Source organism: Lemur catta, chromosome 25, assembly GCF_020740605.2.
Source record: "Lemur catta isolate mLemCat1 chromosome 25, mLemCat1.pri, whole genome shotgun sequence".
Taxonomy (NCBI): domain Eukaryota; kingdom Metazoa; phylum Chordata; class Mammalia; order Primates; family Lemuridae; genus Lemur; species Lemur catta.
The window spans coordinates 13,379,247-13,405,433 of record NC_059152.1 but is presented as its reverse complement, the minus strand read 5'-3'; the positions used below and the strand labels follow the sequence as shown (position 1 = coordinate 13,405,433).

General features: G+C 46.1%; 1 protein-coding gene across 1 annotated transcript; it reads right to left on the bottom strand.

Annotated features, from left to right (window-relative positions):
• Nucleotides 1-10,966: 10,966 nt before the first annotated feature.
• Nucleotides 10,967-24,412, bottom strand: LOC123627425 (centriole, cilia and spindle associated protein). The gene is made up of 3 exons (XM_045536966.1): nt 24,055-24,412; nt 12,433-12,695; nt 10,967-11,211 (listed from the first exon to the last, which is right to left on the bottom strand). The coding sequence occupies exons 1-3, from the start codon at nt 24,410-24,412 to the stop codon at nt 11,140-11,142; spliced, it is 693 nt and encodes a 230-aa protein (XP_045392922.1). The 3' UTR covers nt 10,967-11,139.
• Nucleotides 24,413-26,187: the final 1,775 nt, after the last annotated feature.

Below are 26,187 nucleotides of genomic sequence, written 5' to 3'. Positions count from 1 at the left end.
CTCAAGCGATCCTCCCACCTCATTTTCCCGAAGTGAGGGGATTACAGGCGTAAGGTGCAGCACCCAGCCCCTTTTTCTAACTTGATGCAATGTGTAAACTTCATGTTAAAGAAAGCTAGAGTGAAGGAAACTATCTTGCTCAATTTGAATATTTTACATTCTGAAATGTCATGAAAACAATTATGTTCACTAAATATTTAAGGACCAGGTGACCATGTATGATGATAAAAATGCTAATTTCTCTGGTGGGGAGCCCTTAAATCATTTTGAATTGAACAGGAATTATTATAATACAGTTAATTCAGGGTAAGTCTATCACATTATTCCCTTTTCCAGAAAAGTCATCATATTGGTTTGTGTGGCCGTGAAGGTCCGTACCATTCCCTCATATTATTTCCACTTTCTGAGGAAAATGGTGCTTTTACAGGACACTCGTGCGTGTCTCTGGACGCCGCTTGCTTTCTCGTGGCCTCTGTGGCTTTGTGGGGACGCTGTGTCCTTCTCCCATAATGTTCCCAAGCCAGACTTCCAAGTCTGCCGAGCTGCGGTGCGGCTGGCCTTTGGGGCACAGCACAGAGCTCTGCTGGGCAGCTTCCTCTGCCCTCAGCACGTGCGGATACAGCGGCTCTCACGGTTCTGTCCTAACCGCCCTTTCGGTATTGATCCCGCTGATCTATACGTTGTCCCTGCTGGTCTTCTCCGCTGGGCTGCGACCTCCCTAGGAGAGGGCTGCTTGCTGTGTGCCCGGCGCCTGGCCGTGGGAGGGACTCCAGCGCGTGCGGAGAAGCCAAATGATCATGGAGTCGGCTGTGTCCCCACGGCTTTCCAGTGTACCCGGGTATCTCCAGCGCAGCCTGTCCACTGCAAGATCCCTCTTTGCAAAATCTCCAGAAAGAGACTGCGAAAACCATTCCTTCCTGGGGCAGCTCATTCCCTTTTTGAATGTTGGCTACGATACTTCGTTACCAGTGATCTTACTTTATATTCTGGGCTTGCGCTGTGAATGTTTAGACTGCAGGTTTTGTTGTTAGGATTAGTATTTCCTGGGAATTAGGTCTATGTGCTCTCAGCTGGCTCTTGGCACCTCTCTGGGCTCAGCCCAAGAGCAAGCGCATGACTACTGTGTTCCCACCTTAGGTGGGGTTTGTCGGCGTGAGAACGGGGTCTGTAAGATGCGGTTGAGGATGTAATCGGCCACAAACCTCCGGGCTGAGGCCTGGGCATCATCAGTTGTTGCATTGTTTTATCATGAGTCCCAAATTGCTTCGGGGTGAAATGTGTTGAATTTCTCAATCCTGTTAATTATACATTCTCAGTCATAGTGGACAAGTCCCCATGTTGAAGCAGAAGCCAGAGCTGTAATGAGATCTTGAAAACTTAGTGACTCTGCCCCCCTTTCAAACGAACAAAAAAGAATGACAAATAGTATTCCTACCCTAATTTTTGTATGTATTTTTGTCTGACTTTCCCAACTCCGGCCCTGTCTGAGCCGTGAGAACCGTGCTCGTACCCGGCGCGTCTCGCTGTGCGAGTTGCCAGCTGCACCCTGTGCTGTTGGCTGCAGCTTTCGTCCCTTGTCCAAATGTGGAACTTAATACCCACCTTCCTTTTCTTCTTTAAAAAACATAGTTTATTGGGAAAATTACTAGATAATTTAGTTCAACAAGAATCTCATTTTTAGTACCATTAATTAAACATCTCAAAAGTTATTTATATATTTCATAACTTAAAAGTATCCTCACATTTAGCGTCTAATTTAAGCTTCAGAACACCCCTCTGCGGGGGTCACAGCAGACATTAGGGGCCTCTCACAACCGAGGGGCCTGAGCCGGATGGGCTGGGGCTGGCCCGAAGCCACACTCAGGTGGCGGGCGGCGGGCAGCGGGCCGCAGGCCATGGGCGTGGTCCCTACCCGCGAGGCACAGGGGCAGAGATCTAGGACTTCTGTTGACTGCAGCCTTTTTTCTCAGCATTTTATTATAAAAATCTCAAACATGTTTGTTTTAAGAATTACAAGTAGTTCTGATTTCAACTGGTAGGAGTATTTTCCATTTTAAAATATTTGTAGTACTAAGTTGTCGGGAGTTGGGAGTAAGTTGATATTACCACTGTGAAACCATGTTTTGATTTTTATAAAAAATTTGTAAGTTTGATAACTTGCTTTTTTAACTTTGCCTGCAGTAAACTGAATTCAGTAAATTGAAATGATTACAAATCGGAAGTGCGTGAATGCAAACGCACGCTGCTTGGTGTTCAGGGTGCTTGTCGCGGCCTGCTTGTCCCCTGCGTTCAGAGCTGTCTGGCGCCGAAGCTGCTCGTGAGGGAAACTGGCCCCGTGTCGGGTCAGGGCGTGCCGGGGAGCCCACGCCGGGGAGGTGGCTCTCCAGCGTGCGCGGCTGGACTGCCTCCCCGGCCACGGCGTCCAGCACGTGTGCTCTGGGGTCCTGTCCTGTGCGCCAGGCGGATGGTGGCCCAGGCTAGGCCTCGTCTGTGCCCCTTCTCATCTCTGTTTATTTAGCTTGGTCCTTGAGCGAGAGTAGAAGAAAAATTTCATACTCACTCGTGAATTTTTCTTTAATCTCTAACTATCCAATAATTTACTACAGCTATCCTCTCTTCCCCTTTTTATTTCCAGGAGTAATTTTTGGTTTTAAATACTAGCCTGCTGCTCCAGATTTTTGCCTTGTGTAGTTACATCTTAGGAACCACCCGGCGACCTGACATTTAGGCACAAGGTCTGGTGTTTGTTCGCGGGGATCTTGTGTGGAGAGGATGCTTTGCTCTGGCTGTCAGCTTTGTTCCATGGCTGGGGGACATTGCACAGCAAAGGAGCTTCAAGAAAACGTTGAGCTAAGTGGCCCTTGTAGAAAGCACAGACGGCAGACGGGGGCTGTGTGTCGCGATCACAGTGAGCACAAAGGCCTGGGGGTGGCACAGAGTCAGGCCGGTAGGCCCCCGCCCCCCGCGGAGCAGCAGGGGAGGCTGCTCTCGGAGGCTCTGGGCGGGAAGGGTGTGCTTGGTCCAGACTTCCCCAGGTTCTTCTCAAAGACCAGACAGCAACCCAGAGACAGGGAATCCTTAATTCTTCTGAAATCTAGAAGCTCTAAAATAATGAAACTGAAACTGATAAAGCAGCCGCCACAGGGATTAGTCAACACCTAAGTCATAAGAATAAAACATGACTTAAAGGCAATGTTAACTTTCACAAAATAAACACTCCTAACTAGTCGAGGCCATGTCTCTTAGTAAGATTGAAAGCACATGGCACCCAGCCGGGCCCCGAGCCGCAGGTCCGAGTCTCACTCACCACGGGCAGCCGGTTGGCTTGTTGAAACGCTGCACAGGACCACAGGGGCACGTCTCTGAGCACCCTTCCTCGCATGGAAGACGGTGGAGCAGGCTGTTCCCCCCCGTTGTGTTTTGCACGTGCTACACGACTGTTGCACACTGTCATTTTTTGCATCCTTCCCCCTCGAGGTCTAGCTGCTACTAGAGAGATGATGTGGACGAGCCACCATCTGACCCATTTCCTGTACCACGTGAACACCCGTGTTCAGTACATCTGCACATGTGGATACATCGGAAGACTTTTAGGAATGGAATTGCCAAATCAAAGACATGTTCCTTCTTAATATCAATAAAGCCAAATTATCCTCCAAAGTACTTAGACCAATTCACACTCCCACTGTAGAGCAGGCCCAACCATTGAAATCCACAACTTTTTTTTTTTTTTTTGGGGGGGGGCAGTCTCACTCTGTGGCCGGGACGAGAGTGCCGTGGCGTCAGCCTAGCTCACAGCAACCTCAAACTCCTGGGCTTAAGCGATCCTCCTGCCTCAGCCTCCCCAGTAGCTGGGACTGCAAGCATGCGCCACCATGCCTGGAAAATTTTTTCTATTTTTAGTAGAGATGGGGTCTTGCACTTGCTCAGACTAGTCTCAAACGCCTAACCTCAAGCGATCCTCCCACCTTGGCCTCCCAGAGTGCTGGGATCACAGGCGTGAGCCACCGCACCCGGCCCCACAACAATTCTTTAAAGAAATTGAAGTTTGTATTTTGTCTTTATTAAATTTTAACGTTGGCCATCAATTTCACGATCGCCGTGAGGAAGACGTCCCACAAAGAGCAGCCACCCGGGGTACGGGAGCACCGAGGTACACAGCTGTCACACCACAGGAAACCTGTCCCCCGTCCCTGCTGTGGAGGAAGGTGGAGCAGGGCCTGGCGTCCAGATCAGAACAGGGAAACCGAAGTCAGACCCAGCCGAGCCTTTCAAGGGGACTTGCTGGGCTTCGCGGCCTGAGGATGCTGTGCTGTGTGTTTTATTGTTGATATCACAGGTGTGTTTTAAAATCTATTTCTAGAGAAGGTTTGTTGCTTTAGTGAAAGTCAGTATTTATCACCTTGCCATTCAGCAATCTCTGATCCCGTGACATTCTGACCAGCAGGAGGCGGGCTGGCCCTGCCCCGATCCATGCCCGGGCGGTGGCCTTCTGCGTGGGCTCAGTCCAGGGGCTTTGAGAACATTCACTTCAAGGTCCCCCAGGGTCCCCCCGGTGGCTCTGTTATTAGTCTGTCATTAACAGTCTCACAGCTTAGAGCCTTCACTAGGGGTGGGGAGAATACCTTTGAAGAATGGGTATTTACATTTGTTCTTTTGTGTTTTCTCTAGGATTTTTTTCAATGGTTAATGCATTCTTATGGTTCAAAAATCAAAGCCACGTGAAAAGGTAAACTCTGGAGTCTCCCTCTGCATCTCTGCATTCCTTCCCCAGCCCTGCAGGTGCTCCTGGCTGGCTTATGCATCCTTCCAGAGGTTCTTGATGTCCATACAGATATTTTTATTACCCTTCCCTTTCTTAAACAAAAGGTAACATACTACATACACTGCCTTTTGTCCACCTAAGCTATGTCTTGAAGCTCTTTCCACATCTTGGTACACTGAGAGCTTTCTCATCATATTATGAAAGCTGCATCGCGTTCCGTGGTGTGAATGTTTTCTCTACCTAGTTCCTTATTGATGAGCAATTGAGCCATTTCCAATTCTCTTTTGAGGTGATTCCAAAATAATTTGGTTAATGACAGTATTTTTAATTTCTCAGTCTTCACCCATATTCTTTTCTCATTTAAAAGAAAAAGTAATAATCTTCCTTCCAATTCAGTCCCTTTCCTGTACGTAGGCAAGAACTATTTAGAAAATTTGATGGAGGGGGAAACAAATCCAGCAAGAAGTGGGAAGACCTTTTTGATGAAAACTTTAAAACCTGACTGAAATAAATATAGGAAGACCAACCTAAATGGACGTATACTATATTTGGGGATAAAAAGACTCTATTAGAAAGATGTCAGTCCTCCGAAATTGGCAAATTCAATGTACTTTAATAAAACTCTCGAATGGAATTTTAAAATAGAATTTGTCAAGCTCATTCTAAAGTTCATATAAAGAAGAAAATAACCGAGAAAAGAGAAGAACAAGGTGGGAGTATAAAGACTGCCCTACCAGATATAAACTAAACTACAAAATTATTAATATAATCAAACAGTACTGTGAGCTCAGGTATAGACAGATTGATCCAAAGAAGAGCAGCATCTAGGAACCTTCCCATGTACCTGTGGGAATTTATGAAAAAATATGTAATATTTTATATCAGTAAGGACTGTGCACCGGGTGGCATTAAATCCACCCGCTACTCAGTTGATTAGAAAAGCTGGATTTTTACTTCATACTCACAAAAAATTAATTCCAGTTGGATTAAAAATCTAAAAACAAGGCAAGGTTTTTAAAAAGCATTAGATCATGTAGGATTTTTTTTGATCAAAGGGTAAGCCTTTCTGAAGGTGACAGAAAAAATCCCCCATTTGTAAAGGATGAGTTTGAGGTTTCATGATACAAATTAATATTTCCTACAAAAAGAAATGATAAGTAATGGGCTGTAATAAAGTATTTGCAACATATTTAACAGAAGGTTGGTCTCAGGTAGCGAAAGAAATCCTAACAAGTCAGGGAAACTCACTGAGAAAAAGGGCAATGTGTTTTCTAAATTTTTTTCCCAAAATAATTTTAAAAGATTGGCAAAGTACATGAACAGGCTATTCATCAAAGAAGTAAAGATGATTGATAAATGTGAAAAAGATGCTCGTCTCACTAAAAATCAGTAAAATGCAAATCATTTGGTTCCTACTCTTGGTAATATACGTTTTTTTGTTTGTTTTGTTCTGTTTTTTTGGTCAGTCTTGCCAGAGGTTTATCAATAACAAATTTTTTCAAAGAATTAGCTTTTGGCTTCTCTCGTTTTCTGGTTTTGTTTTTTATTTTGTTAGTTCCTGCTTTTTACTTTTTCCTCCATTCTGCTAGATGCGGTTTATTTTGCTCGTCCTTTCCTAGTTTCCTGAGGTAGAAGCTCAGGTTATTGAGATTATCGATCTGAAACTCTCTTTCCTCACATAAACACTCAATGCAACAAATTTTCCTCCAAGCACTGATTTATCTGTGCCCACAAATTTTAATATGCGACAATTTCATTTTTCTTCCATTTAAAATATTTTCTACTTTCTCTTAAGAATTCCTCTTTGGTGGTTTATGAGTATGTTGAATTTCAAACTGATTTCACATTTTCCTGTCATATATTACTGATTTCTAGTTAAAGTCCATTAAGGCCAGAAACATACTTTGTATGATTTCAGTTATTTTCCATTTGTTAATGTTTATTTATAAACCAGGATATGGTCTGTCTCAGTGAATGTTCTGCGTGCACTTGGAAGAATATGTATTCTGCTGTTGAGTGGAATGCTTTATAAATGTCAATTAGAGCCATTTGATTAATGGTATTAATGGATTCTTCTGTATCTTTGAGGATTTTCCGTGTGTCAGTTCTGTTATCGATACGAGTGTTGATGTCTCTGACTATAATTGTCAATCTGTCTAGTTCTGTCTGTCCTGTCAGATCTCCTGTATATATTTTGCCTCAGCACAGTCCTTGCAGTTGCAGCCTTTTTCTGGAAATGCAGCTCAGTCTGCGCTGCGTGGCGCTCTGCTCCCTGTCATGCTGCTGCCTCCCGGGGCACAGAGAAAGCTTGCTCTTGTGCTGTGCCATTCCGTGGGGTGGCGCTTGCCACGCTTCGTGTAGAAAGCCCAGCGGGTTTTAGGGAGGTTCACCATTCTGTGGGAGCACTGTCGCCACAGAAGTGTATATATTTTGAAGCTCTGCTGTCAGGTACACACACATTTAAGAATGCTGTGTCTTCTTGGTGAATTGACCTTTTTATTAACATACTATAACCTTCTTTATCCCTGGTAATTTCCTTTGCTCAAAATCAACGTTGCTTTCCTTTTTTGGTGTTTGTATGGTATATCTTCTTTTCCATCCTTCTCCTGTTATCCTACTAATGTTATATTTAAAATGAATTTCTTATAGCTATCATATAGTTGAATCATGTTTTTTAAAAAAGTCATTCTGACACTTTTAATTGGTGCATTTATATCATTTACATTTAATGCAATTATTGATATGTTTGGCTTTATTCCTTCTGTTCCTTAGCTTCCCCTTTCCTATTTCTTTTGAGTTATTTGAACATTTTTAGTGTTCTATTGTATCTGTTGTGATTTTGACTCTCTCCCTCTCTCTTTTTCTTTGGAGACAGGGTCTCGCTCTGTTGCCCGGACTAGAGTGCAGTGGCATTATCACAGCTCACTGCAACCTCAAACTCCCGAGTAGCTGGGACCACAGGCATGTACCAACACACCTGACTTGTTTTTTCTATTTTTTGTAGAGATGGGGTCTCGCCATGTTGCTCAGGCTGGTCTCCTGGCCTCAAGTGATCCTCCTGCCTCAGCCTCCCAGAGTGCTAGGATTACAGATGTGAGCCACTGTGCCCAGCCATTTTGACTATATTCTTGTATAGTTTTTAATGGAAAATTTTTAGTCTATTTAGAACCATTATTTTTTATCATTTTAATTGGAATATGGAGACCTTACCACCATGTAGGTCCCTTTACCTGCCCCACTTCTGGTTATAATTGTCTTATAAATTGCATCTACATACATTGAAAATCCTGTCAATTATATTTTTTTCTTTCAACCATCAAATATGTTTTATAGAATTCAAGAGGAAAATAGTCTGTTATATTTACCCAAATATTCACAATTTTTGTTGCTCTTCTTCATTCCTGATGTTCCACGTTTCCTTTTGGTACTATTTCTCTTCTGTCCAAAACACTTCCTTTAGAACAGTCTGCTGGCTGCCAATCTTTAGTTTCCCTTTATCTCAGAGTGTCTTTATTTCACCTTCATTCCTGGGGGATATTTCACTGGATTTAGTATTCTGTGCTGACAGTTTTCTTTCAGCACTTTAAGAAATGGGCCACTTCCTTCTCATCTCCATGGTTTCTGTTGAAAACTTTGCTTTTTCATTCAAATTATTGTTTCCCTGTAAGTATTATATTGTTGTTCTTTGGCTGTTTTCAAGATGTCTTTTATTTTCGGCAGTTTGATCACGATGTGTCTGGGCCTGGATTTCTAGGGGTGTATCCTGTTTGGGGTTTACTCAGACTATTGAATGTATAAGGTGTCACCAATCTTTCACCAGTCTTGGGTGTTCTTTTACCCATTAGTTATTCGGATGTTTTTAAAGCACTGCACTCTTATCTGCCTGTGACAGGACGGCGAGACCTTTTATCATTATCCTGCAGGTCCCAGAAACTGTTCATTTGTTTTCCAGTCTCACTTCTGTTGTTCAGATTGGATGATCTTATCAATCTATCTTTTTGTATCTCCATTCTGCCATTGAATCTAGTGAGTTTTTTAAATTTGTATAGTATTTTTGGGTTCTAATATTTTCATCTGGTTCTTTATATCATCTATTTCTTTACTGATAATTTCTAATCTAGTATTTGTTTTGAGAGTAATTACTCATTTGAACTGTCTAATGTTAGCTACTTTAAAGTCTATCTTTTCATGGTGCTTCATATGCTGAATACTTTGGGATTGCATCCTAGACACTTTGAATATAATATTACATCATGAGACATAGGCTCTGGTTTAAATACTATAGAAAATGTTGGTATTTTTTTTTTTTAGGAGGAAACTGATCTGGTGAGGCCACAAATTCCAACCTGTGGGTGTTGGTCCCAATGTCAGTTCGGTTTTCAGAGCTTTTGCAGTGCTCTTTGGATCTAACCCACATGTGCGCCATCTTGCACGCAGTCTGAAACCTGAGCAGGCGTTACCTGTTAACCCAGTTCTCCACTGGTTTGGGTGTGCTCATTAGGGTTGGCTCCACACATGAACAGTGTAAACAGGCCAGGCGGAGCCCAAGTCTTCGTAAATAACTTGTAGAGTCACTTTCCCAAGCTCTTCCCTCTCTGTTCTCTCCCCAGTGCTTTCTGGTTCCCTGGGTCTCCCCTTTTTTGGTCCTCCAGCCCCAACCCGCCCACTTCCGTAACTGAGCCCAGTCCTTCAGAGAGAAAAACAGCACATCCGCTCAGCCCCACCCTCTTGGTGCTGGAGCTCTACCAAATGGAAACGTGTGACGTTCCCCTGCCTCAGACGTGTGGCTTCTGCAGGCTCCCGCTGGCAGCCAGGGGATTACCGAGGAGCTTCAGCATGAAAAACAGGGAAAGCGGAAAAGGGGCATTTCCCTCACTCTCTGAGCTTTAGTTGCTCCTTTCCTTCCTGCTCCTTGGTCCAGGCTTCTGCGTCTCTGCACTTCAGGGTTTGCTTCTGTGGTGGGGCCTGAAGATACTAGAAGGAAAAAATGGAAAACTCGCCACCACTTCAGTGGTGCTCAGAGTTCTGGTGTTCTCAATTTGTGTGTTGCTGTTTACTTTTCAGAGTCCTCAGATAGCTGTGTGACATGTCCTGTCCAGATCTTTTAGCTGTGTTTGGCGAGAACAAAAGTGGGGGAATGTGTGTGTACCCCATCTTACCTGGAACCGGACCCTTCCTAAGCTATTAAGTGAAAAAAATTATAGAATGTGTATAGCATTGTCCAATATTTGTGTGAAAAAATGGGTACATGTACCTACAAAGATAAGTGCTTAGGAAAAAGGTCTGCAAATTTGCATATAAAACTTAACACTGGTTTCCTCCAAGAAGGGGAGAATTTTGACAAGTGGGTGGTGTCAAAGGGCATTTTTACTCTATTCTAGCCATGTGCTATTATTTTTGTAACTTTCAGAACAATTAGATCATGTGAGGGAAGAGACTGGGAAAAAATTATAGCCCAAGTCCAAGCGTATATTTAGAACTTGTCTTTTCCTGGACATACCTAATGTATCTTGTTCAACATTTATCTAATGAAAAATCCATTTAGGAGTCAATATGATCATACATTTTCTTCAAGGCATTTATGTACAAATCAGAATAATTTCTCATAAAATAGTCTTAGCCTTTCAGCCAAGACAGTTTTGAAAAAGTAAACAGAATAATGTTAATTACCTTTACTCACATTTTGCACTATTGACTATAAGCTAAAAAATACTGTTCTTAGAAAATACAACCCAAAATTCCTCTTGCCTGAGCTTTGTAATTATATGTGCCCAGCCTTTGTTTTTTCAGAATTTTAAAGTGAATGTAGTACTGAAAACAAACTTTTTAATATGTAAGTGTGCTTAGAAATTTTATGCAGGGAAGTATATATATAGGCCCAGAGGTGCCAAGTATTTTGATATCTAAAGAGCAGTTACAAAGAATAGATTTTTATTTACTTCTCATCTAGCAGATTTAATGTCCAGAGTGCTAGACAGTATTACTTCAGTATTCTATTACTTTTATATTAAAAGCAGTAATGTAAAACAATTTGTCATAAATATGCTTTAAGTACCTAAAACCAAAATTTTAAAATTTCATGATGTCGCCAGATTCTCAGTTTCAGACCTTTTCAACATGAGAGGTAATTTTAAACTGTATCACTGTCTTGCAAGTTGTTCCAAGAATTAGGAACATGATTACATCCACAGTAGTTTCTAGAATGAGAACAAAGAAGTACGACTGTCAAATTTTAACTTTACACTTTTTTAAAGCAGTTGTCCAAGCAACTGTTTAAGCTCTGGCCAAATAGCACCTCATGTGTCTGTCGTCCACGGGTTCGCTGAGGTGGGGGACTTCATCCTTCTGTCCTCTGCACCCACAGGGCGAGCACATTAGCTTTGAGCAGCAAATTTCCTTTTTGCCACCTGTCTTCTGTTCTTGGCTCGTAATGCTGACTCATGAATCTAAGGAGAGTTCAAAAATAAAAAAGTATAACTTAAGTGGTTTTAAAAAAAAAAAAAAAAAAAGAGTCTCACTGTATTGCCCAGGCTGGTGTCAAGGTCCTGGCCTCAAGCAGTCCTCCTGCCATGGCCTCCCACAGGGCTGAGATTACAGGTGTGAGCCACCATGCCCAGCCCTTACGTGGCTTCTGTACTAATTTTCAAGACTGAAACTAGCTACCCCCAGGTCACCTGCAGCAGGGCAGAATGAAGCACATGCCTCTAGACTTGGCTCTGGAAATTGTTAGAACTGCTTAGTATCAAGCATGAATAAGTATTTAATTTTAAAATGTGAAATGTTTTACAGTCATATACTAAAAAAAAAAAAAAAATCAAGGGATTTTACCACCTAAAATGTTTTGTACTACAGATAAATCCTGTTAAAATGAATCCCATGGACTTGTCAGAGATCTGTGGTTAAACAGATCTTTGTTGTCTCAGATCTCTCTCTAAATAAGACCATCTGGGGGGGGTCGAGAAGTCTGTTCAGTAAAATTTTCATTCACAGGATTTAACCAGAATTCAAACTGCAGTTTCTCTTTCTGCTTCTTTAAATGCATCCTTTGCTTTCGGCCACGGTAGCAATGTTCAAGCTGACACATACAACTGTTTGTGACCACAAGCACGAGGATCCTCTTGTCTGAAATATTTTCGGGGCTGACCCAGGGTGGCAAGCGGGGGCTAAGTCGGAGGAGAACTAAGGCTCCTGGGGGTGAAGTGCGTGAGTTACGGACGAACGGGGGCAAACAGCAATTTGATTGCTGGGCATCTCCCGTAGCCCCCCTTGTGCTCTTCTGGTTAAGTTCAAACGGACAAACCACTAAAAAAGGAGTCAAGAAAATGCCAGGTTGTCACAGCCGAAGGAAGCCGAAACCCACACAAGCAGCTGGCGGGGAACCCAGGTGGGCGTCATCCCGGCTCGGCCGTGCTCAGCTCTGCGCCCCCCCCTCCATGATGCCACCCGCCGCCCCCGCCGGCGGTGTCATTGCGCCCTCGCCACCCGGGACTTTGAGCCAGAATTCCTGCCCTCCTGGCAGCCAATGTGCAGACGCCTGCCGGCTGCATCGGAGCGCCGGTCCTGGGCTCCCCTGGCCCGCTGTGCTACCCCCTGCGGGGTGCGACAGCCAGTGACGGCAGGGACCGAGTCACCACCTCGGGGAGGCGGAAAGGCGGGCCAGAGCGCACCTCGTGCTCAGGGGCCGACGCGCACACGTTGTGGGTTTTTTGGCTGCCGGTAACCAGCTGCTTTTCTCCGCAGCCGTAAAGAGCAAACGGACACTTTTCTTCTTTTACTTTAATTGATGAGCTTTGGGGACTTTTGACAGCTTTCCTGTTTCCTCTGGCAAATAAGGCACTTCGTCGTTGTCGAGGTTTGACGCTGGTGGGTAACTTATCAGTCTCTTTTCTGAGTTGTTCAGGTTTTTCTTCTACATCGTTCGCAGGCAGTGCTTTTGAAAAGAGATAAAACAAGATAAAAATACTTTCAGATCAGGTTTACATACAATTAAATATTCGGCCTGCAGGATCAATGCTTACTCAAGTCAGTAACATTTTCACTCATGGCTCCACTCAGGAGTTCCACTGAAAGCAGAAATGTAGAAACAAGTGAGCGTAATAATTTTCAAACCATGTATCTCATTTTAAAATCAAAGACAAATATACCAGGATTGAACTAAATCTATTCAAAAGCAACTGCTGCCACTCCTCTGCTGAGATGTAGCATCTCAATTCTCAATAATATTAACGTTAAGAGCGAGACAGTACCACAGCCTAAGGGCTTTCTCCGCAACCCAAGGTAAATCCAATCCTCTGATGCTTTGCTTCAGGGAAAGATTTGGATTTGTGGTCATCATCTGGCGGCTGGTAAAGGTTGGTTTTTAAGTCACTCAACTGGAAAACGCTCCTTACGGGCCTCCCCTGCGCCTAAGAGCTCTCTGGCTTCCATAATTTGAGAGGCCCTCGCTCACAACGGGGCTGTCCCCGTGGTCACTCACCCGCACAGCGCTGCACTCCCGGCAGGGGTCCTGACGGTGAGGGCTCTGGGTTTAAGGGGCTTCCCCAGCGCTTGCAGCAGAAATGACAGCGTGATCCCGGCCCCTGGTCTACACACCCCTAACATCTGTCCTCAGGCCAGGTGGTCAAAGAGGCCGCCCAGCCTGAGGTGAACGTCAGGTATTAAGGACACACCAAAAAGTATCTATCTCCCTCAATACCTTTTACAATTTCACCATCATGTTTTTATAAACCTTTTTTATAAAACATTATTTTATGTGAACCCTTGTTGAGCCTGTTTCCTTTCAGCCTAAACTTACACTGACTAAGCTCCTTTTGCATCCAGGGTTCCCTCAGTTCCCCCGTTCAGGTCATAAGGAGACCCCTGGCCTCAGACGTGCCAGGCGTCGGCTCTGGGTGATGATTTTCCAGATTGCTATTACAAAGCCTCGTCACCCCTGAGGACAGACTCTTGCTCCTCAGCACTCGCAGGGGCAACTCTTCTCTCGCCTGTTTCCAGGTTCCCTTTAAAGTGGAGTGAACCCCTACACAGGGCAGTGCACACAGAGTGGCACATACTTATCGAAACCTTTATAGGTCACTTGTCCTTCCTGCCATAGGTGATGACCTTGACTCCAACAAACCATTTTATTTATTACTAAATTTTTTTTAAGAGACGGGATCTCACTATACTGCCCAGGCTGGTCTTCAACTCCTGGCCTCAAGCGATCTTCCCGCCTGAGCCTCCCGAAGTGCTGGGATTAGAGGCGTGAGCCACTGTGCCCAGCCTAACATTTTAAGGAACAGACAGTCCATGTCCAGCCCTGGGTGTAGTGTCCCACACTGGTGTGCATCATCTCCTTAAACCCAGCTCTCGAACTGCTCAGGGGTGACGCCAGCCTTCCATGTTATCATGAGAACCAAAATCCACTCACTGCTCAAACATTTCTCTGAGTGATGTGTCCACGCCTTCTCCTCCTCTCCTTTTCCCTGGGTCTGGCAAGAGGAGGAAATGAGAGACCATCAGGATCAAGACACAGGGAAGAGAAGGGGAGAGGCAAGGACCTGTGCGTCACAACCCTGGGGACGAGGGAGCAGCAGCTTCATCCAGTCACGTCCTTTCTCCTCTCCTCCCTGTGTGTCTGACCAGGTTCCCAGGGAACCTGCCCGTGGAAGGCAATAATGATTTAGTTAAAAGGACAAGAGGAACTAGCCAGGAAGAGAACAAGAAAGAATTTCAGGAAGGGGGAATGCCTTTTCCAAAGGCATGGAGGGAAGGAGGGAAGAAGAAAGTGGAAATTATACATAGGTCAAAATGACAAGTCCATAGTCTATGGATGAAGGCACGGAGCAGGTAGCATGGGGGAAATAAAGGCTTTCTATCCCAAACTCAGGAATTTTTATTTTATCCTAGAGATGATGAAGAATCATTGAAAAAGTTTAAACTGAAAAGTGATGTGATCCTATTTGTATTTTAGGAACAAGGCCTCAAGCTACACGTGTAGGATGGGCTAGGTCAGAGAGATGGGGCAGCAAAGCCAGCTGGGAAAAGCACACGGGCAGACAAGCTGGGAAGTGGTGCCGAGGACGCTTTTTAACGAGGCCCCTCCAGAGCAGACAGCCCCGCAACACTGGGCCAGACTGACGGGTGGACAGACCCCGCGAGGGTACCAGGAAGCACCGCACCGGTGCCAGGCTCTGTGGCTCCCGCAGGCGACCGGCGTGCATGCTCACGCCATCTTCCCACATAAGGATACAGAAAAGGTGCTTGACAGCTTGGGTGGGAGATGCTCCCGGAACAACCTAGCAGGCAGGCCGCTGGACCCGGGAGAGAAGATGGCATTAGAGATGAGCGTCGTGGCTTCCAGTGTGGATCAGACCACCCCGAGGAAACAGGAGCCAGAAGAGAGGAGCAGTCAGGCCCCTGGGGACACCATGATTTAATGAGCAGGCAGAGAAAGGAGAATCCAAGAGGTAGACAGAGGAAAGATAGCTAGAAAAGGAAAAAATAACGAGGAGAGAAGCTAAGGAAAGAGTTTCAGAAAGGAAAGAGCACTGGACAGTGCCCAGTATTGCAGGGAAATTGGCATGATGAGCATCAGCACGGACTGCGCCGGGCAGCTCGCTGTCACTGGCCCTGCAGGGCAGGCGTCAGGTGGGAGAACCGGATTGCAGTGGGCAGAGGAGCGAACAGCGTGGAGACCACCAGTCCTGGTAACAAGGAGTTCCTGGACCCACCCTCCGCACTAAGGATAACCGCAGGAAAGCGGAATGAAATAGAGAACGTGGTTCCAGACTAACAGTGCCCACGGTAACCGACACAAGAGACCACGATCTCTGGAGATCGTAGGTCTCACTCCTGACTTCAGACAGGATTCCCAGTGTGCTGTCGGAGAGGACCAGGCACCCGAGGAGAGAAGGCAATAAGGGAGGGCCAGCTGGAACGAGAGGCTTGTACTGGAGTTATTTACAGACTACAAAATAACCGTGCTTATTCTCTGTACTTAAAAAGACACACTTGAAAATTATCTCCAGCAAAAGAAATACAGAAAATACAGAAGAAGTAGAACTTACATTTATAAAACTCTTAAAATAGTGCTTGGTACAAGATAAGTGTATGTTTTTAAAATCCTATCTGAAAGAATAGAGTTTAAAATATTTTCAGACAAATAACAACAGCATCCCCACCGGTTATGGTGGGAGATTACAATGCTGCTTTCCCAGTAATTGGCAGAACATTCAAATAAAAATAAATTTGGTCCCAGTTTAGAACTGGGCTAAACAATAGCCATGGACCACATGTAGCTATTAAATATTAATATAAGTTCAATTAAAAGTAAATAAAGTTGAAGACTCAGTTTCTCAGTTCGAGTGCTCAGTAACCACACGTGGCTAGTGACTGCCATGCTGGACAGCGCAGACAACACGGCCATCGTCACAGGACGCTTACTGAGCCAGGTGCAGGGGCGCACGCCTGCAATCCCAGCAACCCTGGAGGCTGAGGCAGGAGTATTGCCTTAGCCCAGGAGTTCGAGGCTGCAGTCTGCTATCATGACACCACTGCACTCCAGCTGGGTGACAGAGCGAGACCCTGTCCTAAAAAAAAAAAAAAAGTTTTATTAAACAGTGTGATATTTTAAAAATATCTGAACACAATAAATTTGACCTAATGGGTATGGATAGTAACACTGTACTTCAGAATATATATTTTTAACAAGTATATATGGAACATTTATGAGAATTTACATATCCAAGCTATAATGCAAATCTGAATAATTTACAAAATTGAAATTGTATAGAATGCATTCTCTAACCTCAATGTAATTAAGCTGGATACAACAATAACAAGACTGTAGGCCGGGCGCGGTGGCTCATGCCTGTAATCCTAGCACTCTGGGAGGCTGAGGCGGGAGGATCGCTCGAGGTCAGGAGTTCGAGACCAGCCTCTACTAAAGCAAGACCCCGTCTCTACTAAAAAATTGAAAGAAAATATCTGGACAACTAAAAATATATAGAAAAAATTAGCTGGGCATGGTGGCACATGCCTGTAGTCCCAGCTATTCGGGAGGCTGAGGCAGAAGGATTGCTTAAGCCTAGGAGTTTGAGGTTGCTGTGAGCTAGGCTGACGCCACGGCACTCTAACCAGTGCAAAAGAGTGAGACTCTGTCTCCAAAAAAAAAAAAAAAAAAAAAAAACAATAACAAGACTTTATTTTTTCTGTGACTATTTTAAAAAATCATAGTGAAAACTGGAAAATGCATTTAACTAAAATACTATATGACAAAACTTGCATGATGTAGCTAAAGTAGTAATCAGAGGGGAATTTATATCCTTAAATGAATACATCTAAAAAAATAAAATAAAAAAATCAAATCAATGATAGGCACCCATCTCAAAAAGTTAGAAAAAGAGCAAAATAAACCTAAAGAAAATTAAAGGAAATAAAGACCATAAGCTAATAAAAATATACAATAAAGAGAATCCACATAGCCAAGAGTTAGTTTGGGAGAAAACTAAACAAATTCACAAACCTCTGGCAACTCTGATCAGGAGAGAGAAAAAAAGTAAAAATACAGCAAATGGCTGAATTCAGATTAAATATACACTGAGAACATGTGCTTAGAGTCCTTTCCTCCCAAAATCCCGCTAAAGTGAAGGGAAAAAGGTACAAAGCCACAAGGACAAAAAGCAAGGGAGGCAATGACATCATGCGAAAGGTATCAGTAAAATTTGGGAAGAAGGAAAGTAGATGAAGAGGTGGAAATGACCTCGCAGAACTGACTCAGATGAATCCTAAACTGCCTGAAGGGGAAAGGCCCCCAGGACAGATGCTGAACCCCAGAAAGAGCAGGATGAGACAGCAGGTTCCTCACAAGGCCAGTGCAAAGGATTCTTCTCCAAAGGTTCAGCATCAATCTGCACTGCAGCCTTCGTCTCTTCTAACAGTGCAGTGTGGACGTACCTCCGCTGAGAATTGGGATCAACGAGGTCTGCCCTTGAACCCCGGCAGACTTTTGTAACTTCCCGGGTGAGGGTGGGGTGGGGAGAGAGCGGGGCTGCCTGGCTCCAGGGCAGAAAGGGCAACATAGCATCCCGCTGGCTGTCTCAGGACGCTGTGCTTAGAAGCCAGCCGGGGTGTCAAGAGGAAGGCCAGGCACAGGAAGAGGTCCTGCCTGCTGGTCCCAGCAACAGCCAAGCCCCAACCTGCAGCCTCAACGCAAGGGCCACACCCAGCAGGGAGCAGGAGAGGCAGCCCCATGCCTGGGGCTGGGGCACTAAGAGAGGAAGGAGTGCAGTCTCCCCTGCACATCAGTGCTTTCTGCATCTGCAGGTTCAACTGACCACAGATGAAAAATATTGGAGAAAAATAATACAACAATAAAAATACAAATAAAGAATGCAGTATAACGACTATTTCCATAGCATTTACACTAGGTATATCTAGAGCTGATTTAAAGTATACAAGAGGATGTGCATAGACTATACAAAAATATACCATTTTATATAAAGGACTTGAGCGGCCATGGATTTTGCTATCTGCAGGGGTGTCCTAGAACCAATCCCCGACGGAGACCAAGAAACTACTGCAGTTTTAAATGACTAATTTTCACAGTAATTGTATTATGCAGCAATGGATACTTCTCACATCTTTCCTGCAGCCCGTATGTCAGGCAGTGGCTTCTCTCCCGCCCTGAAGGCACATGGATTACTGTCTGGAGTGGGAGAAGCCAGGCAGGGCTAGACTTGAGACCCCAGGTACAGCAGAAGCTGGGGGTGACACCTTCCGGAAAATAGAACCATGTGAAAGGCCTCATGGTAAAGAGGGAGACCCTCTGCTCAGTGCCTTTCCCCACCTCTGTTCCCAGGATGCTAGTAGCCAGGCTTGTGCCCTCGAGGCAAAAGACTGTAGGTGCTCTGTCCGGGGGAAGCTCCTCCAGCATAAACCAGCAGGAGTCCCCAGAGAAACAGCTGGGTCTTCATCCAGTTACAGAAAACGCACCCCCCAGACACAAAGCTCCTAAAAAGCTCTTTCAGGCCTTACTCTTGAGTATGAGCTGACAGGTTAAAGGCGAACATTTGAACACATCCTCTAATAAGGAAGAGACCAAAATATCCAGGAGACAGCACAGGGAATTGGAGAAAGCTCTCAGAGGATATTTATGACTTTTTTTTTTAATAGTTAAAAGAAATGTAAGAACAGAATGCTATTTAAAAAAAAAAATTAAAGAACATTTGGGACCAAAATATGTGATCTCTTAGAAATTTAAAGCTAAGGTGGGAAAATTAAAAATTTCAATAGAAAGGTTGGAAGAAAAGAATTAAAGAGCTCTCCCAGAAAACAGAACTAAAAAACCCAAAACCGAAACGTTTTTAAATAAAAATGTTAGAGGTTTGATACAGGAGGTACACCATCCAACTAGGGATAATTATAGAGAAAAGATAAAGCAAATGGAGCAGAGAAAGTTATTTTTAAATAGTACTAGAAAATATCACTGAACTGAAAGCAACATCCGGATTGAAAAGGGCCAGCCCAAGGCAGGGTGGGGGAAGACACCAGCACATCATAGAATTTGAGAGGACCCAGGATAAAAAGAATCTTCTAAAAGCTTCCCCCCCACCAAAAACAGTACAAATATAGGAGGTCACGCACACAAAACAGGTGTCAGAGTGGCATGGTAATTCTCAGCACTAAGACCAGAAACTAGGATTCAATGTAATAATAATGCCTTCAAACTCTGGTTTCTAATCTGGAATTTTCTACCTTTCCAAAATATCAATCTAGCCTTTGCATATAATAAAGGCATATTTAGGCATGCAAGATCACAAAATTTCTACTTCCCAGCAACATTTTACAGGACCTACAGAGGATGTGCTCCAACAAAAGGAAGGAATAGGCCAAGCAAAAGGAAGACTTGAGATGTGCAAGGCAGGGACCAAAGAAAGGAAGTGCAAGGAGTTCTCAGGCAGATGTGAAGAAAAGCCCCAGTTTAGCAGCTGTCCCTATAAAATGTGGGTTGGAACAGGAGAATCAAGGGCTCCAAAAAAAATCTCCAAGGAGAAAATCAAATGAATAGAGCACCTGATGTGTCAGACACATGACAAGTTTACAGTACTATTAGACCATTGCAGGCCAAAGTAGCGATAGGAGTATTAAAAAAAAAGTAAACAGGTCGGGCACGGTGCCTCACACCTGTAATCCTAGCACTCTGGGAGGCCGAGGCAGGAGGATCCCTTGAGCTCAGGAGTTCGAGACCAGCCTGAGCAAGAGCGAGACCCCATCTCTACTAAAAATAGAAAGAAATTATATGGACAACTAAAAATATATATAGAAAAAAATTAGCCGGGCATGGTGGCGCATGCCTGTAGTCCTAGCTACTCGGGAGGCTGAGGCAGAAGGATCGCTTGAGCCCAGGAGGTTGAGGTTGCTGTGAGCTAGGCTGATGCCACAGCACTCTAGCCTGCGCAACAGAGCAAGACTCTGTCTCAAAAAATAAATAAATAAAAGTAAACAAAAATGTGAAGAAATGATTAACTTCAGGAAAAAAGCTGTAACAAAGAAAATGTAATCAAATATATTATGTGGCTCACCTGCAAATAATTTACATAGCCATAATTCAAACACAGAAGAGAGATTAAACAAAACAGCCATATAGTTAACATTGTGGGGATAAAGGGTGTTGGTATATGTCTGGGGGTGAAATGGGGGTGATGGGCTAAGATTTTGAGCTAAACCTTCATCCTCCGTAACAGGAAGTCAATTGATAATGTTTACAATCAAAAAGCCAACAGATAAGTCTGAATGAGAACAAGGTGGTCAAATACTGAAAGGACAGCTACACAGAGTTGGAAAGAGCAAGGGGCGTGGCTGGGAAACAGTGCAGGATTGGTTATTCTCATTTTAAGCAAGTTTTTAAAAAATTATGAACATGTAAACCTTAAAAATAAAATTTAATTTTAAAAGAAATGTAAGGAGTTGGAGACAAGTAAGGAATTCCTTACTATCAGGTAAGGAATTGGAAACAAGTAAGGAATTCCTTACTATCAAGTAAGGAATTGGAGACAATCTAGACCACTCTTGAAAGCATGTTGGCTATGGGAAGGAAGGAATCCCACCATGAATAAGCACTCCCACCCCTGAACCCCAACACACACACACACACACACACACACACACACACACACAACTTCCTAACAACTTTTTATTATCTGTCTTTTAAATAAGAATGAGACACCAATTATCATTAGACATTTGAAAAAACGTCCCTAACATGAAATATAGAATTACAAGCAAAAAGAAACAAAGAGGACGAGATGAAAGAGAGACTGTGTTGAAGAAACACACAAAGAAGAGAACAAAAACATTCTAGAAGTATCTTCAGCAAGGTAGGAGAAGATACCATATGCATGAATCAAGAACCAGATACTATTTTCTAAAAAGAACTTAAAAAGAAAGGAAAGGAGGGAAAGAAGGAGGAAGTGAATACCAGGTCAGAAAACAATTCGAGAGCTCTTAAATTAAAAAAATGAATAGGATCCCACAAATGTAAAATGTAATACAAGACTTGGAAGATAGAGTTGAGAATATCACCCAGAAAACAGAACCAGAAAAAGATGAAAATCGGTAAAGAAAAAAAATCAGAAAATTAAAGGATAAAATAATGAAGACTAATATCCAACTAAGGACTTCAGAAAGAAACGAACAGGAAAAAAAATTAAAATGAGAAAATAATGCCAGAAAACTTCCAAGAATTAAAAATACGAGTTTAACTGCAAGGACCCCCCAAGTGCCCAGCATGGTGAAGGAAGACAGACCCAGATCAAGGAAAAACTTAACACAAAGGACAAAGAGAAGACCCTAAAAACTTCCTGAGGGGGAACATGTTACCGGCAAAGGATCAGAACTCATGATAATGCAGGACTGTAACAACCTTAGTAGTTACAACACAAAAGAGCAATGCCTCCAGACTTTAGAGACAATTCCTTCCAGCCTGGAACTCCATGCCCAGCCACACTCACAAGATGGTAAGGGTAGCAGAAAGCTATCTATTGACCTGCCAGGTCTCAGAAAATTTACCTCTCACTCATTCTTTCCCAGGAAGCTACTAGAAGATGAGCTCCACCAAGGAGGGGGTGAACCAAGAAAGGAGATGACATGACAGGCCCACAACAGAGACTCCTACCCAAGAGAGAAGCCAAGGCAGGCCTGGAGGTGACGGCCAAGGGCCCTCCCCAGATGCAGTAACAGCAACCAGGCCAGACGGAAGTAGGTCAGAGGCTGTGGGAGGGATGCTCAGATAAGGAGAGCGATAGTGAACCTGACCTGTCATTATATTGGGAAAGAAAGAAAAAGGAATCAAGGGAAACAATGTGGGTCAGCTCTGAGTCTGGGAAACCACAGACACAACAGCTTAGATCCTAATTGTGAACCTAACAGACTGCCAGGGCTCTATGGCAGAGGTGTGGAGAGGGCCGAGTGTAGGGTCAGGAGAGCAATAAGAAGAAGTAAAGCCAGAAAGGGGGAAAATAATATAAACATAGTTATTATCACTAAACTATACACTTAAAAATAGTAAAGATGGTAAATTGCACATATACATATTATCTCAATACAAAAAGAAAAAAATTAAAGCCAATAGATAATGGTACATACTGAAAAAAACTCAAGAAGTGTCAATAAAAGCCATGTTACTTGGAAATATGGAAATAAAAACCAAAGGAAATACCAGGAGTTGAAAGTGGCCACCTGAGGAATAGGCAATTCATGTGCCTGTGGGGGGCGGGGCGGGGGGCCGGGCCTGCTGTTTTCCTAACCGCGGAGAACTACGTGCTCCATGTGTGCGGCTTCAGGAAAAGAACACTTGTGTTTTATAGACTCTCAAAGGAGTGCTCGTTGCTCTAGCATATACAATCATCCACTCAGAAACAAGGCTGTTTTTAATCTGGCCCAGCGCGGGAACAGAGCGGAGCAAAATCTCCTGCAACTGTGTGTCCTGGAGGCAGAAAACCTCCTTTCCTCTCCCTTGTGCCTAAACTTTAGCAGAGAATGAATAACTGGGGGGATTCAGCATCTCTAGGAAAATCCTCACGAACCCAGGGGCACACCTGAACAGGTAAACACACACACCATCCGTATCACGATGCTACCTAAGAACGGTTTTCACAGTGTTGCACGGAAACAGCTGACAATGCCATCGCTAACCGCGACGGGGACGCGCAGAGCAAAGCCCATTCCGACCGATGAAGTGCTTCCCGATTTAGCGAGTAGACCGGTGCCCACGGGAATCGTCTGGAACGCGTGTTCCGCAGCCCCGCTCCTTCTGTTACTCGCATTTCCAGCGGCGACCCGGAGGCATCGGGAACGCGGGGATTCACGAGCAACACGATGGGAAGGGGCCGCTCTGCCGCGGGCGGACTGGGAACAGCTGAAGACGTTACCACCAAGAGCAAAGGCACCTGCTCCTCGGCTCTTACCGAGAGGCCAGGAAGAGTCTGATTGGCTCACAATGGCGTAAACAAACAAAACTAAGTGATCCTGAGCTTCCATTTCCTTTTCTATAAAATTGATATAAAAATTATGGTCCTACTGCCTAAGATTGTTTTGAATGTGAAATAAAATACACATTCGTAGGTCAGTGACTGAATGGATAATGATCTCCTAACGTTGTAGTTACTTTTCTCGCTAGAGCCTCTAAAAGCCAGCGACCTGGTGGCGGTGCCCGGCCGGTCGCCGCCGGCTGCACCGGGCACCAGCCCCCGTGCGGAGCCCCCAGGAAAGGTGGCGACGGCCGCTAACCAGGGCGGACGCGCAGCTCGCAGGAGCCTTTCGGCCACCGCCCTCCTGCGCGCGCGGGGGGCGCCCGGGGCGCGGCGGGAAGCCGGGGCGGGGGAGGACCAGCCCCCACGCCGGGAGTTCTGAACAGTCCGTGCCAACACCTGCGGGACGTTCTCGGGGACAGCGCAGCGAAGGCGGGAGGTAGCACTGAAAACAACGCCCCATGAGCAAGACAAAGCTGAGCCCGGTGGTTCTCAGCCTTTGGGGTCACCCGAGACTGATGAAAGCTGGGGATCCTCTCAGCAAGAAGGGGCGCTTAGAAATAAACAGACGGGAGTTAGGGGCCGGCCGAGGCCCGCGAGGAGAGACGTGGACTTGGCCAGGGCACTGCGGGCGCGACCAACAGCCGGATAATTAAGGAGCGCGCGGAAGGGTGGGAAGGCGGAGGCGCGGCTGACACCGTCCCTATTTTGTCAAGGGAGGCGGAATCCCCGTCTGCCCGGAAAAACAAAAGGAAGCGCGTGCCCCTCCAGGCCCAGTACCTGGCAGAGGCGCGTCCGCGGCCTTGGCGTGCCCGGCTTCCGCGCGCTCCTCCTCCGGGGACCCGCGCACCTGCGGCCCCGTCTCGTCCCGCGCCGCGGGCTCCTCGGACGGCGGGGGCAGGGCCGGGCTGCCCTGGGGCGCGGGGGCCCCGGCGCCCGACGACTCCGAGGACGCCCAGTGGTCCGAGGCGCCGGCAGGGCCCCCGTCGTCCCAGAGCCAGGGCACGTGCGCCTGCTCCAGCAGCCGGCGGCCCCAGCGGTAGTGCAGCAGCTCGCGGTAGTAGCGCCCGTGCTCCTCCCAGCGCGGCTCCCGGTAGCTCTTCATGTACTCGGTCTTCACCTTGCTGCCGGGGGACATGATGCCGCGCCGCCCGCGGGTGAGGCCCCGCCGGCCCGCCGCGCCGTTTAAACTCGGAGCCCCGCCCAGAGGGGCGGTCCCGGGCGCGGAGGCCCCGCCCCCCTGCGGGAGGCCTCTCGGGCCGGGTCTGGGCCCCGCGAGCCGCGGCGGGAGCCCGGGTGGGCGTCGGGAGGGCGGCTGCGGGGCTGGAAAGCAGAGACTGGGTCAAGAGGACAGGGGAGGGACACCGGGGATTGAGCGGGGGGAGGAGTGAGGGCCGGGGCTCGGGATCCGTGGCCCCCGGTTCCCGGAGGCGCCCTCCCGAGCGCGGCGTGTGGGCCGGCTGGGCAGCCGGCGGCCTTACCTCCTCCGGCCGCGCCGGCCGGGCCTGCGCCCCCGCCCCGCCGCGCCTGGCGGATCCTCCGCGCCCCGGCCCGCCCGCGCGTGGCGCAGCAGCTAAAGCGTGGCTCGTTCTCCCCCGCGCTTCGCTCCCGAGCGAGATGTCGCCGCGGCGGCCGGGAGGCGAAGGCGCCGCCTCAGTCCCGGGGCAGACGCCTCCCCCGCGCACTCCCGGCCCAGGCCCTCCGACCCGCTCGGTGGGGGCTCCTGCTTCGGTGCAGAGCTCGACGCGCCGCTGTGCAGGTGGGCCCGCCTGTCCGAGGGGCCCAGGCCCAGATCCCGGGCCCACCCACTCGAGGCGCCGGCGCACCCAGGTCCTAGCAGACACGGCCCCAGGCACGCGTCACTGTGCAGGAGGCGTCAGTTAGGGGCAGGAGGTGCTCCCCCTGTCCAGTGAGCTATGCAGCCCCCGAGCGACCCTGTGTCCCCATTCTAAGTCTACCCATCAACTCCAGTTTCCTTTCTCTCTCTGTTCACACCTGTTACTCTCACTTTTTTTGTTTCAGCGCAACTCCTTGTCTGCATCCTCCAAACTTTTTAAAAATATTGATTAAAACCATGCCACTCGTTCAGAGACCTGTTTGCGCATAAAACTGTGAATAAAGTAAAATCTTAAGTACCCCAGCTGACTGAATGGACCCCCGCTTGCCCTAGAAGTAATACCCTAAAGCTAAGTTGCTGGCCATGAGAACGGAGGTCGGATCTGTCTCGCCGTCCCCCTTCTTGGAGACCTCCGTTGTAACTAACTCCTTAACAGGGCTAAGGCTAGATACGTGGCAAACCTTAAACCACACCTGCAGGCCATCCATTTACTTAACAGATCACTGAGTCTGCGTATTTGTCTGGCTTGTCTCTGATTAACAGACTTCCTTTACACAAAGTGTCATTTCTTTAACCAATTGCAAATCAAATGACCTTTAAACCCACCTACAACCTGTAATACCCCTTCTTCCATGTGTCCTGACTTTTTGGGCCAAACCAGTGTACACCTTCCGTGTACTGATTTATGACTTTACATGTAATTCCTGTCTCCCTGAAACGTGTAAAACCAACTCACTACGTGCTCAAGGCTTCTTGGGTGTGGCTCTCCAGGCCATGGTCACACATGTGCAGCTCAGAATAAACCTCTTTAAATTATTTTACAGACTTTGGGTTCTCTTCTGTGGACAAAACCTTCACAGATTCCCTGGCATTGTGCAGAAGTGTACAAGGTCGACCCATTTGTTGTTCCAGTTTCAAAAGTGACCTCCTGCTAGTTATTCCCACTTCCCCTTTTTTAACAAGAAGCCTTGATACAGAAGCTACATAAAGATTTGAAAACAAAGAAATTTTGGAAAATCAAAACATATTTAGCAGCTTAAAAGCAGGCCCAAGCCATGAGTGAGTTACCCTGTTCT

Coding starts and splice junctions, on each gene's coding strand:
- LOC123627425 (XM_045536966.1), bottom strand. CDS start 24,412: ATGTCCCCCGGCAGCAAGGTGAAGACCGAGTACATGAAGAGCTACCGG. Junction 12,696..24,054: donor CGCGGACGCGCCTCTGCCAG/GTACTGGGCCTG, acceptor TCTTTTCAAAAG/CACTGCCTGCGAACGATGTA. Junction 11,212..12,432: donor CGTCGGCCCCTGAGCACGAG/GTGCGCTCTGGC, acceptor AACTCTCCTTAG/ATTCATGAGTCAGCATTACG.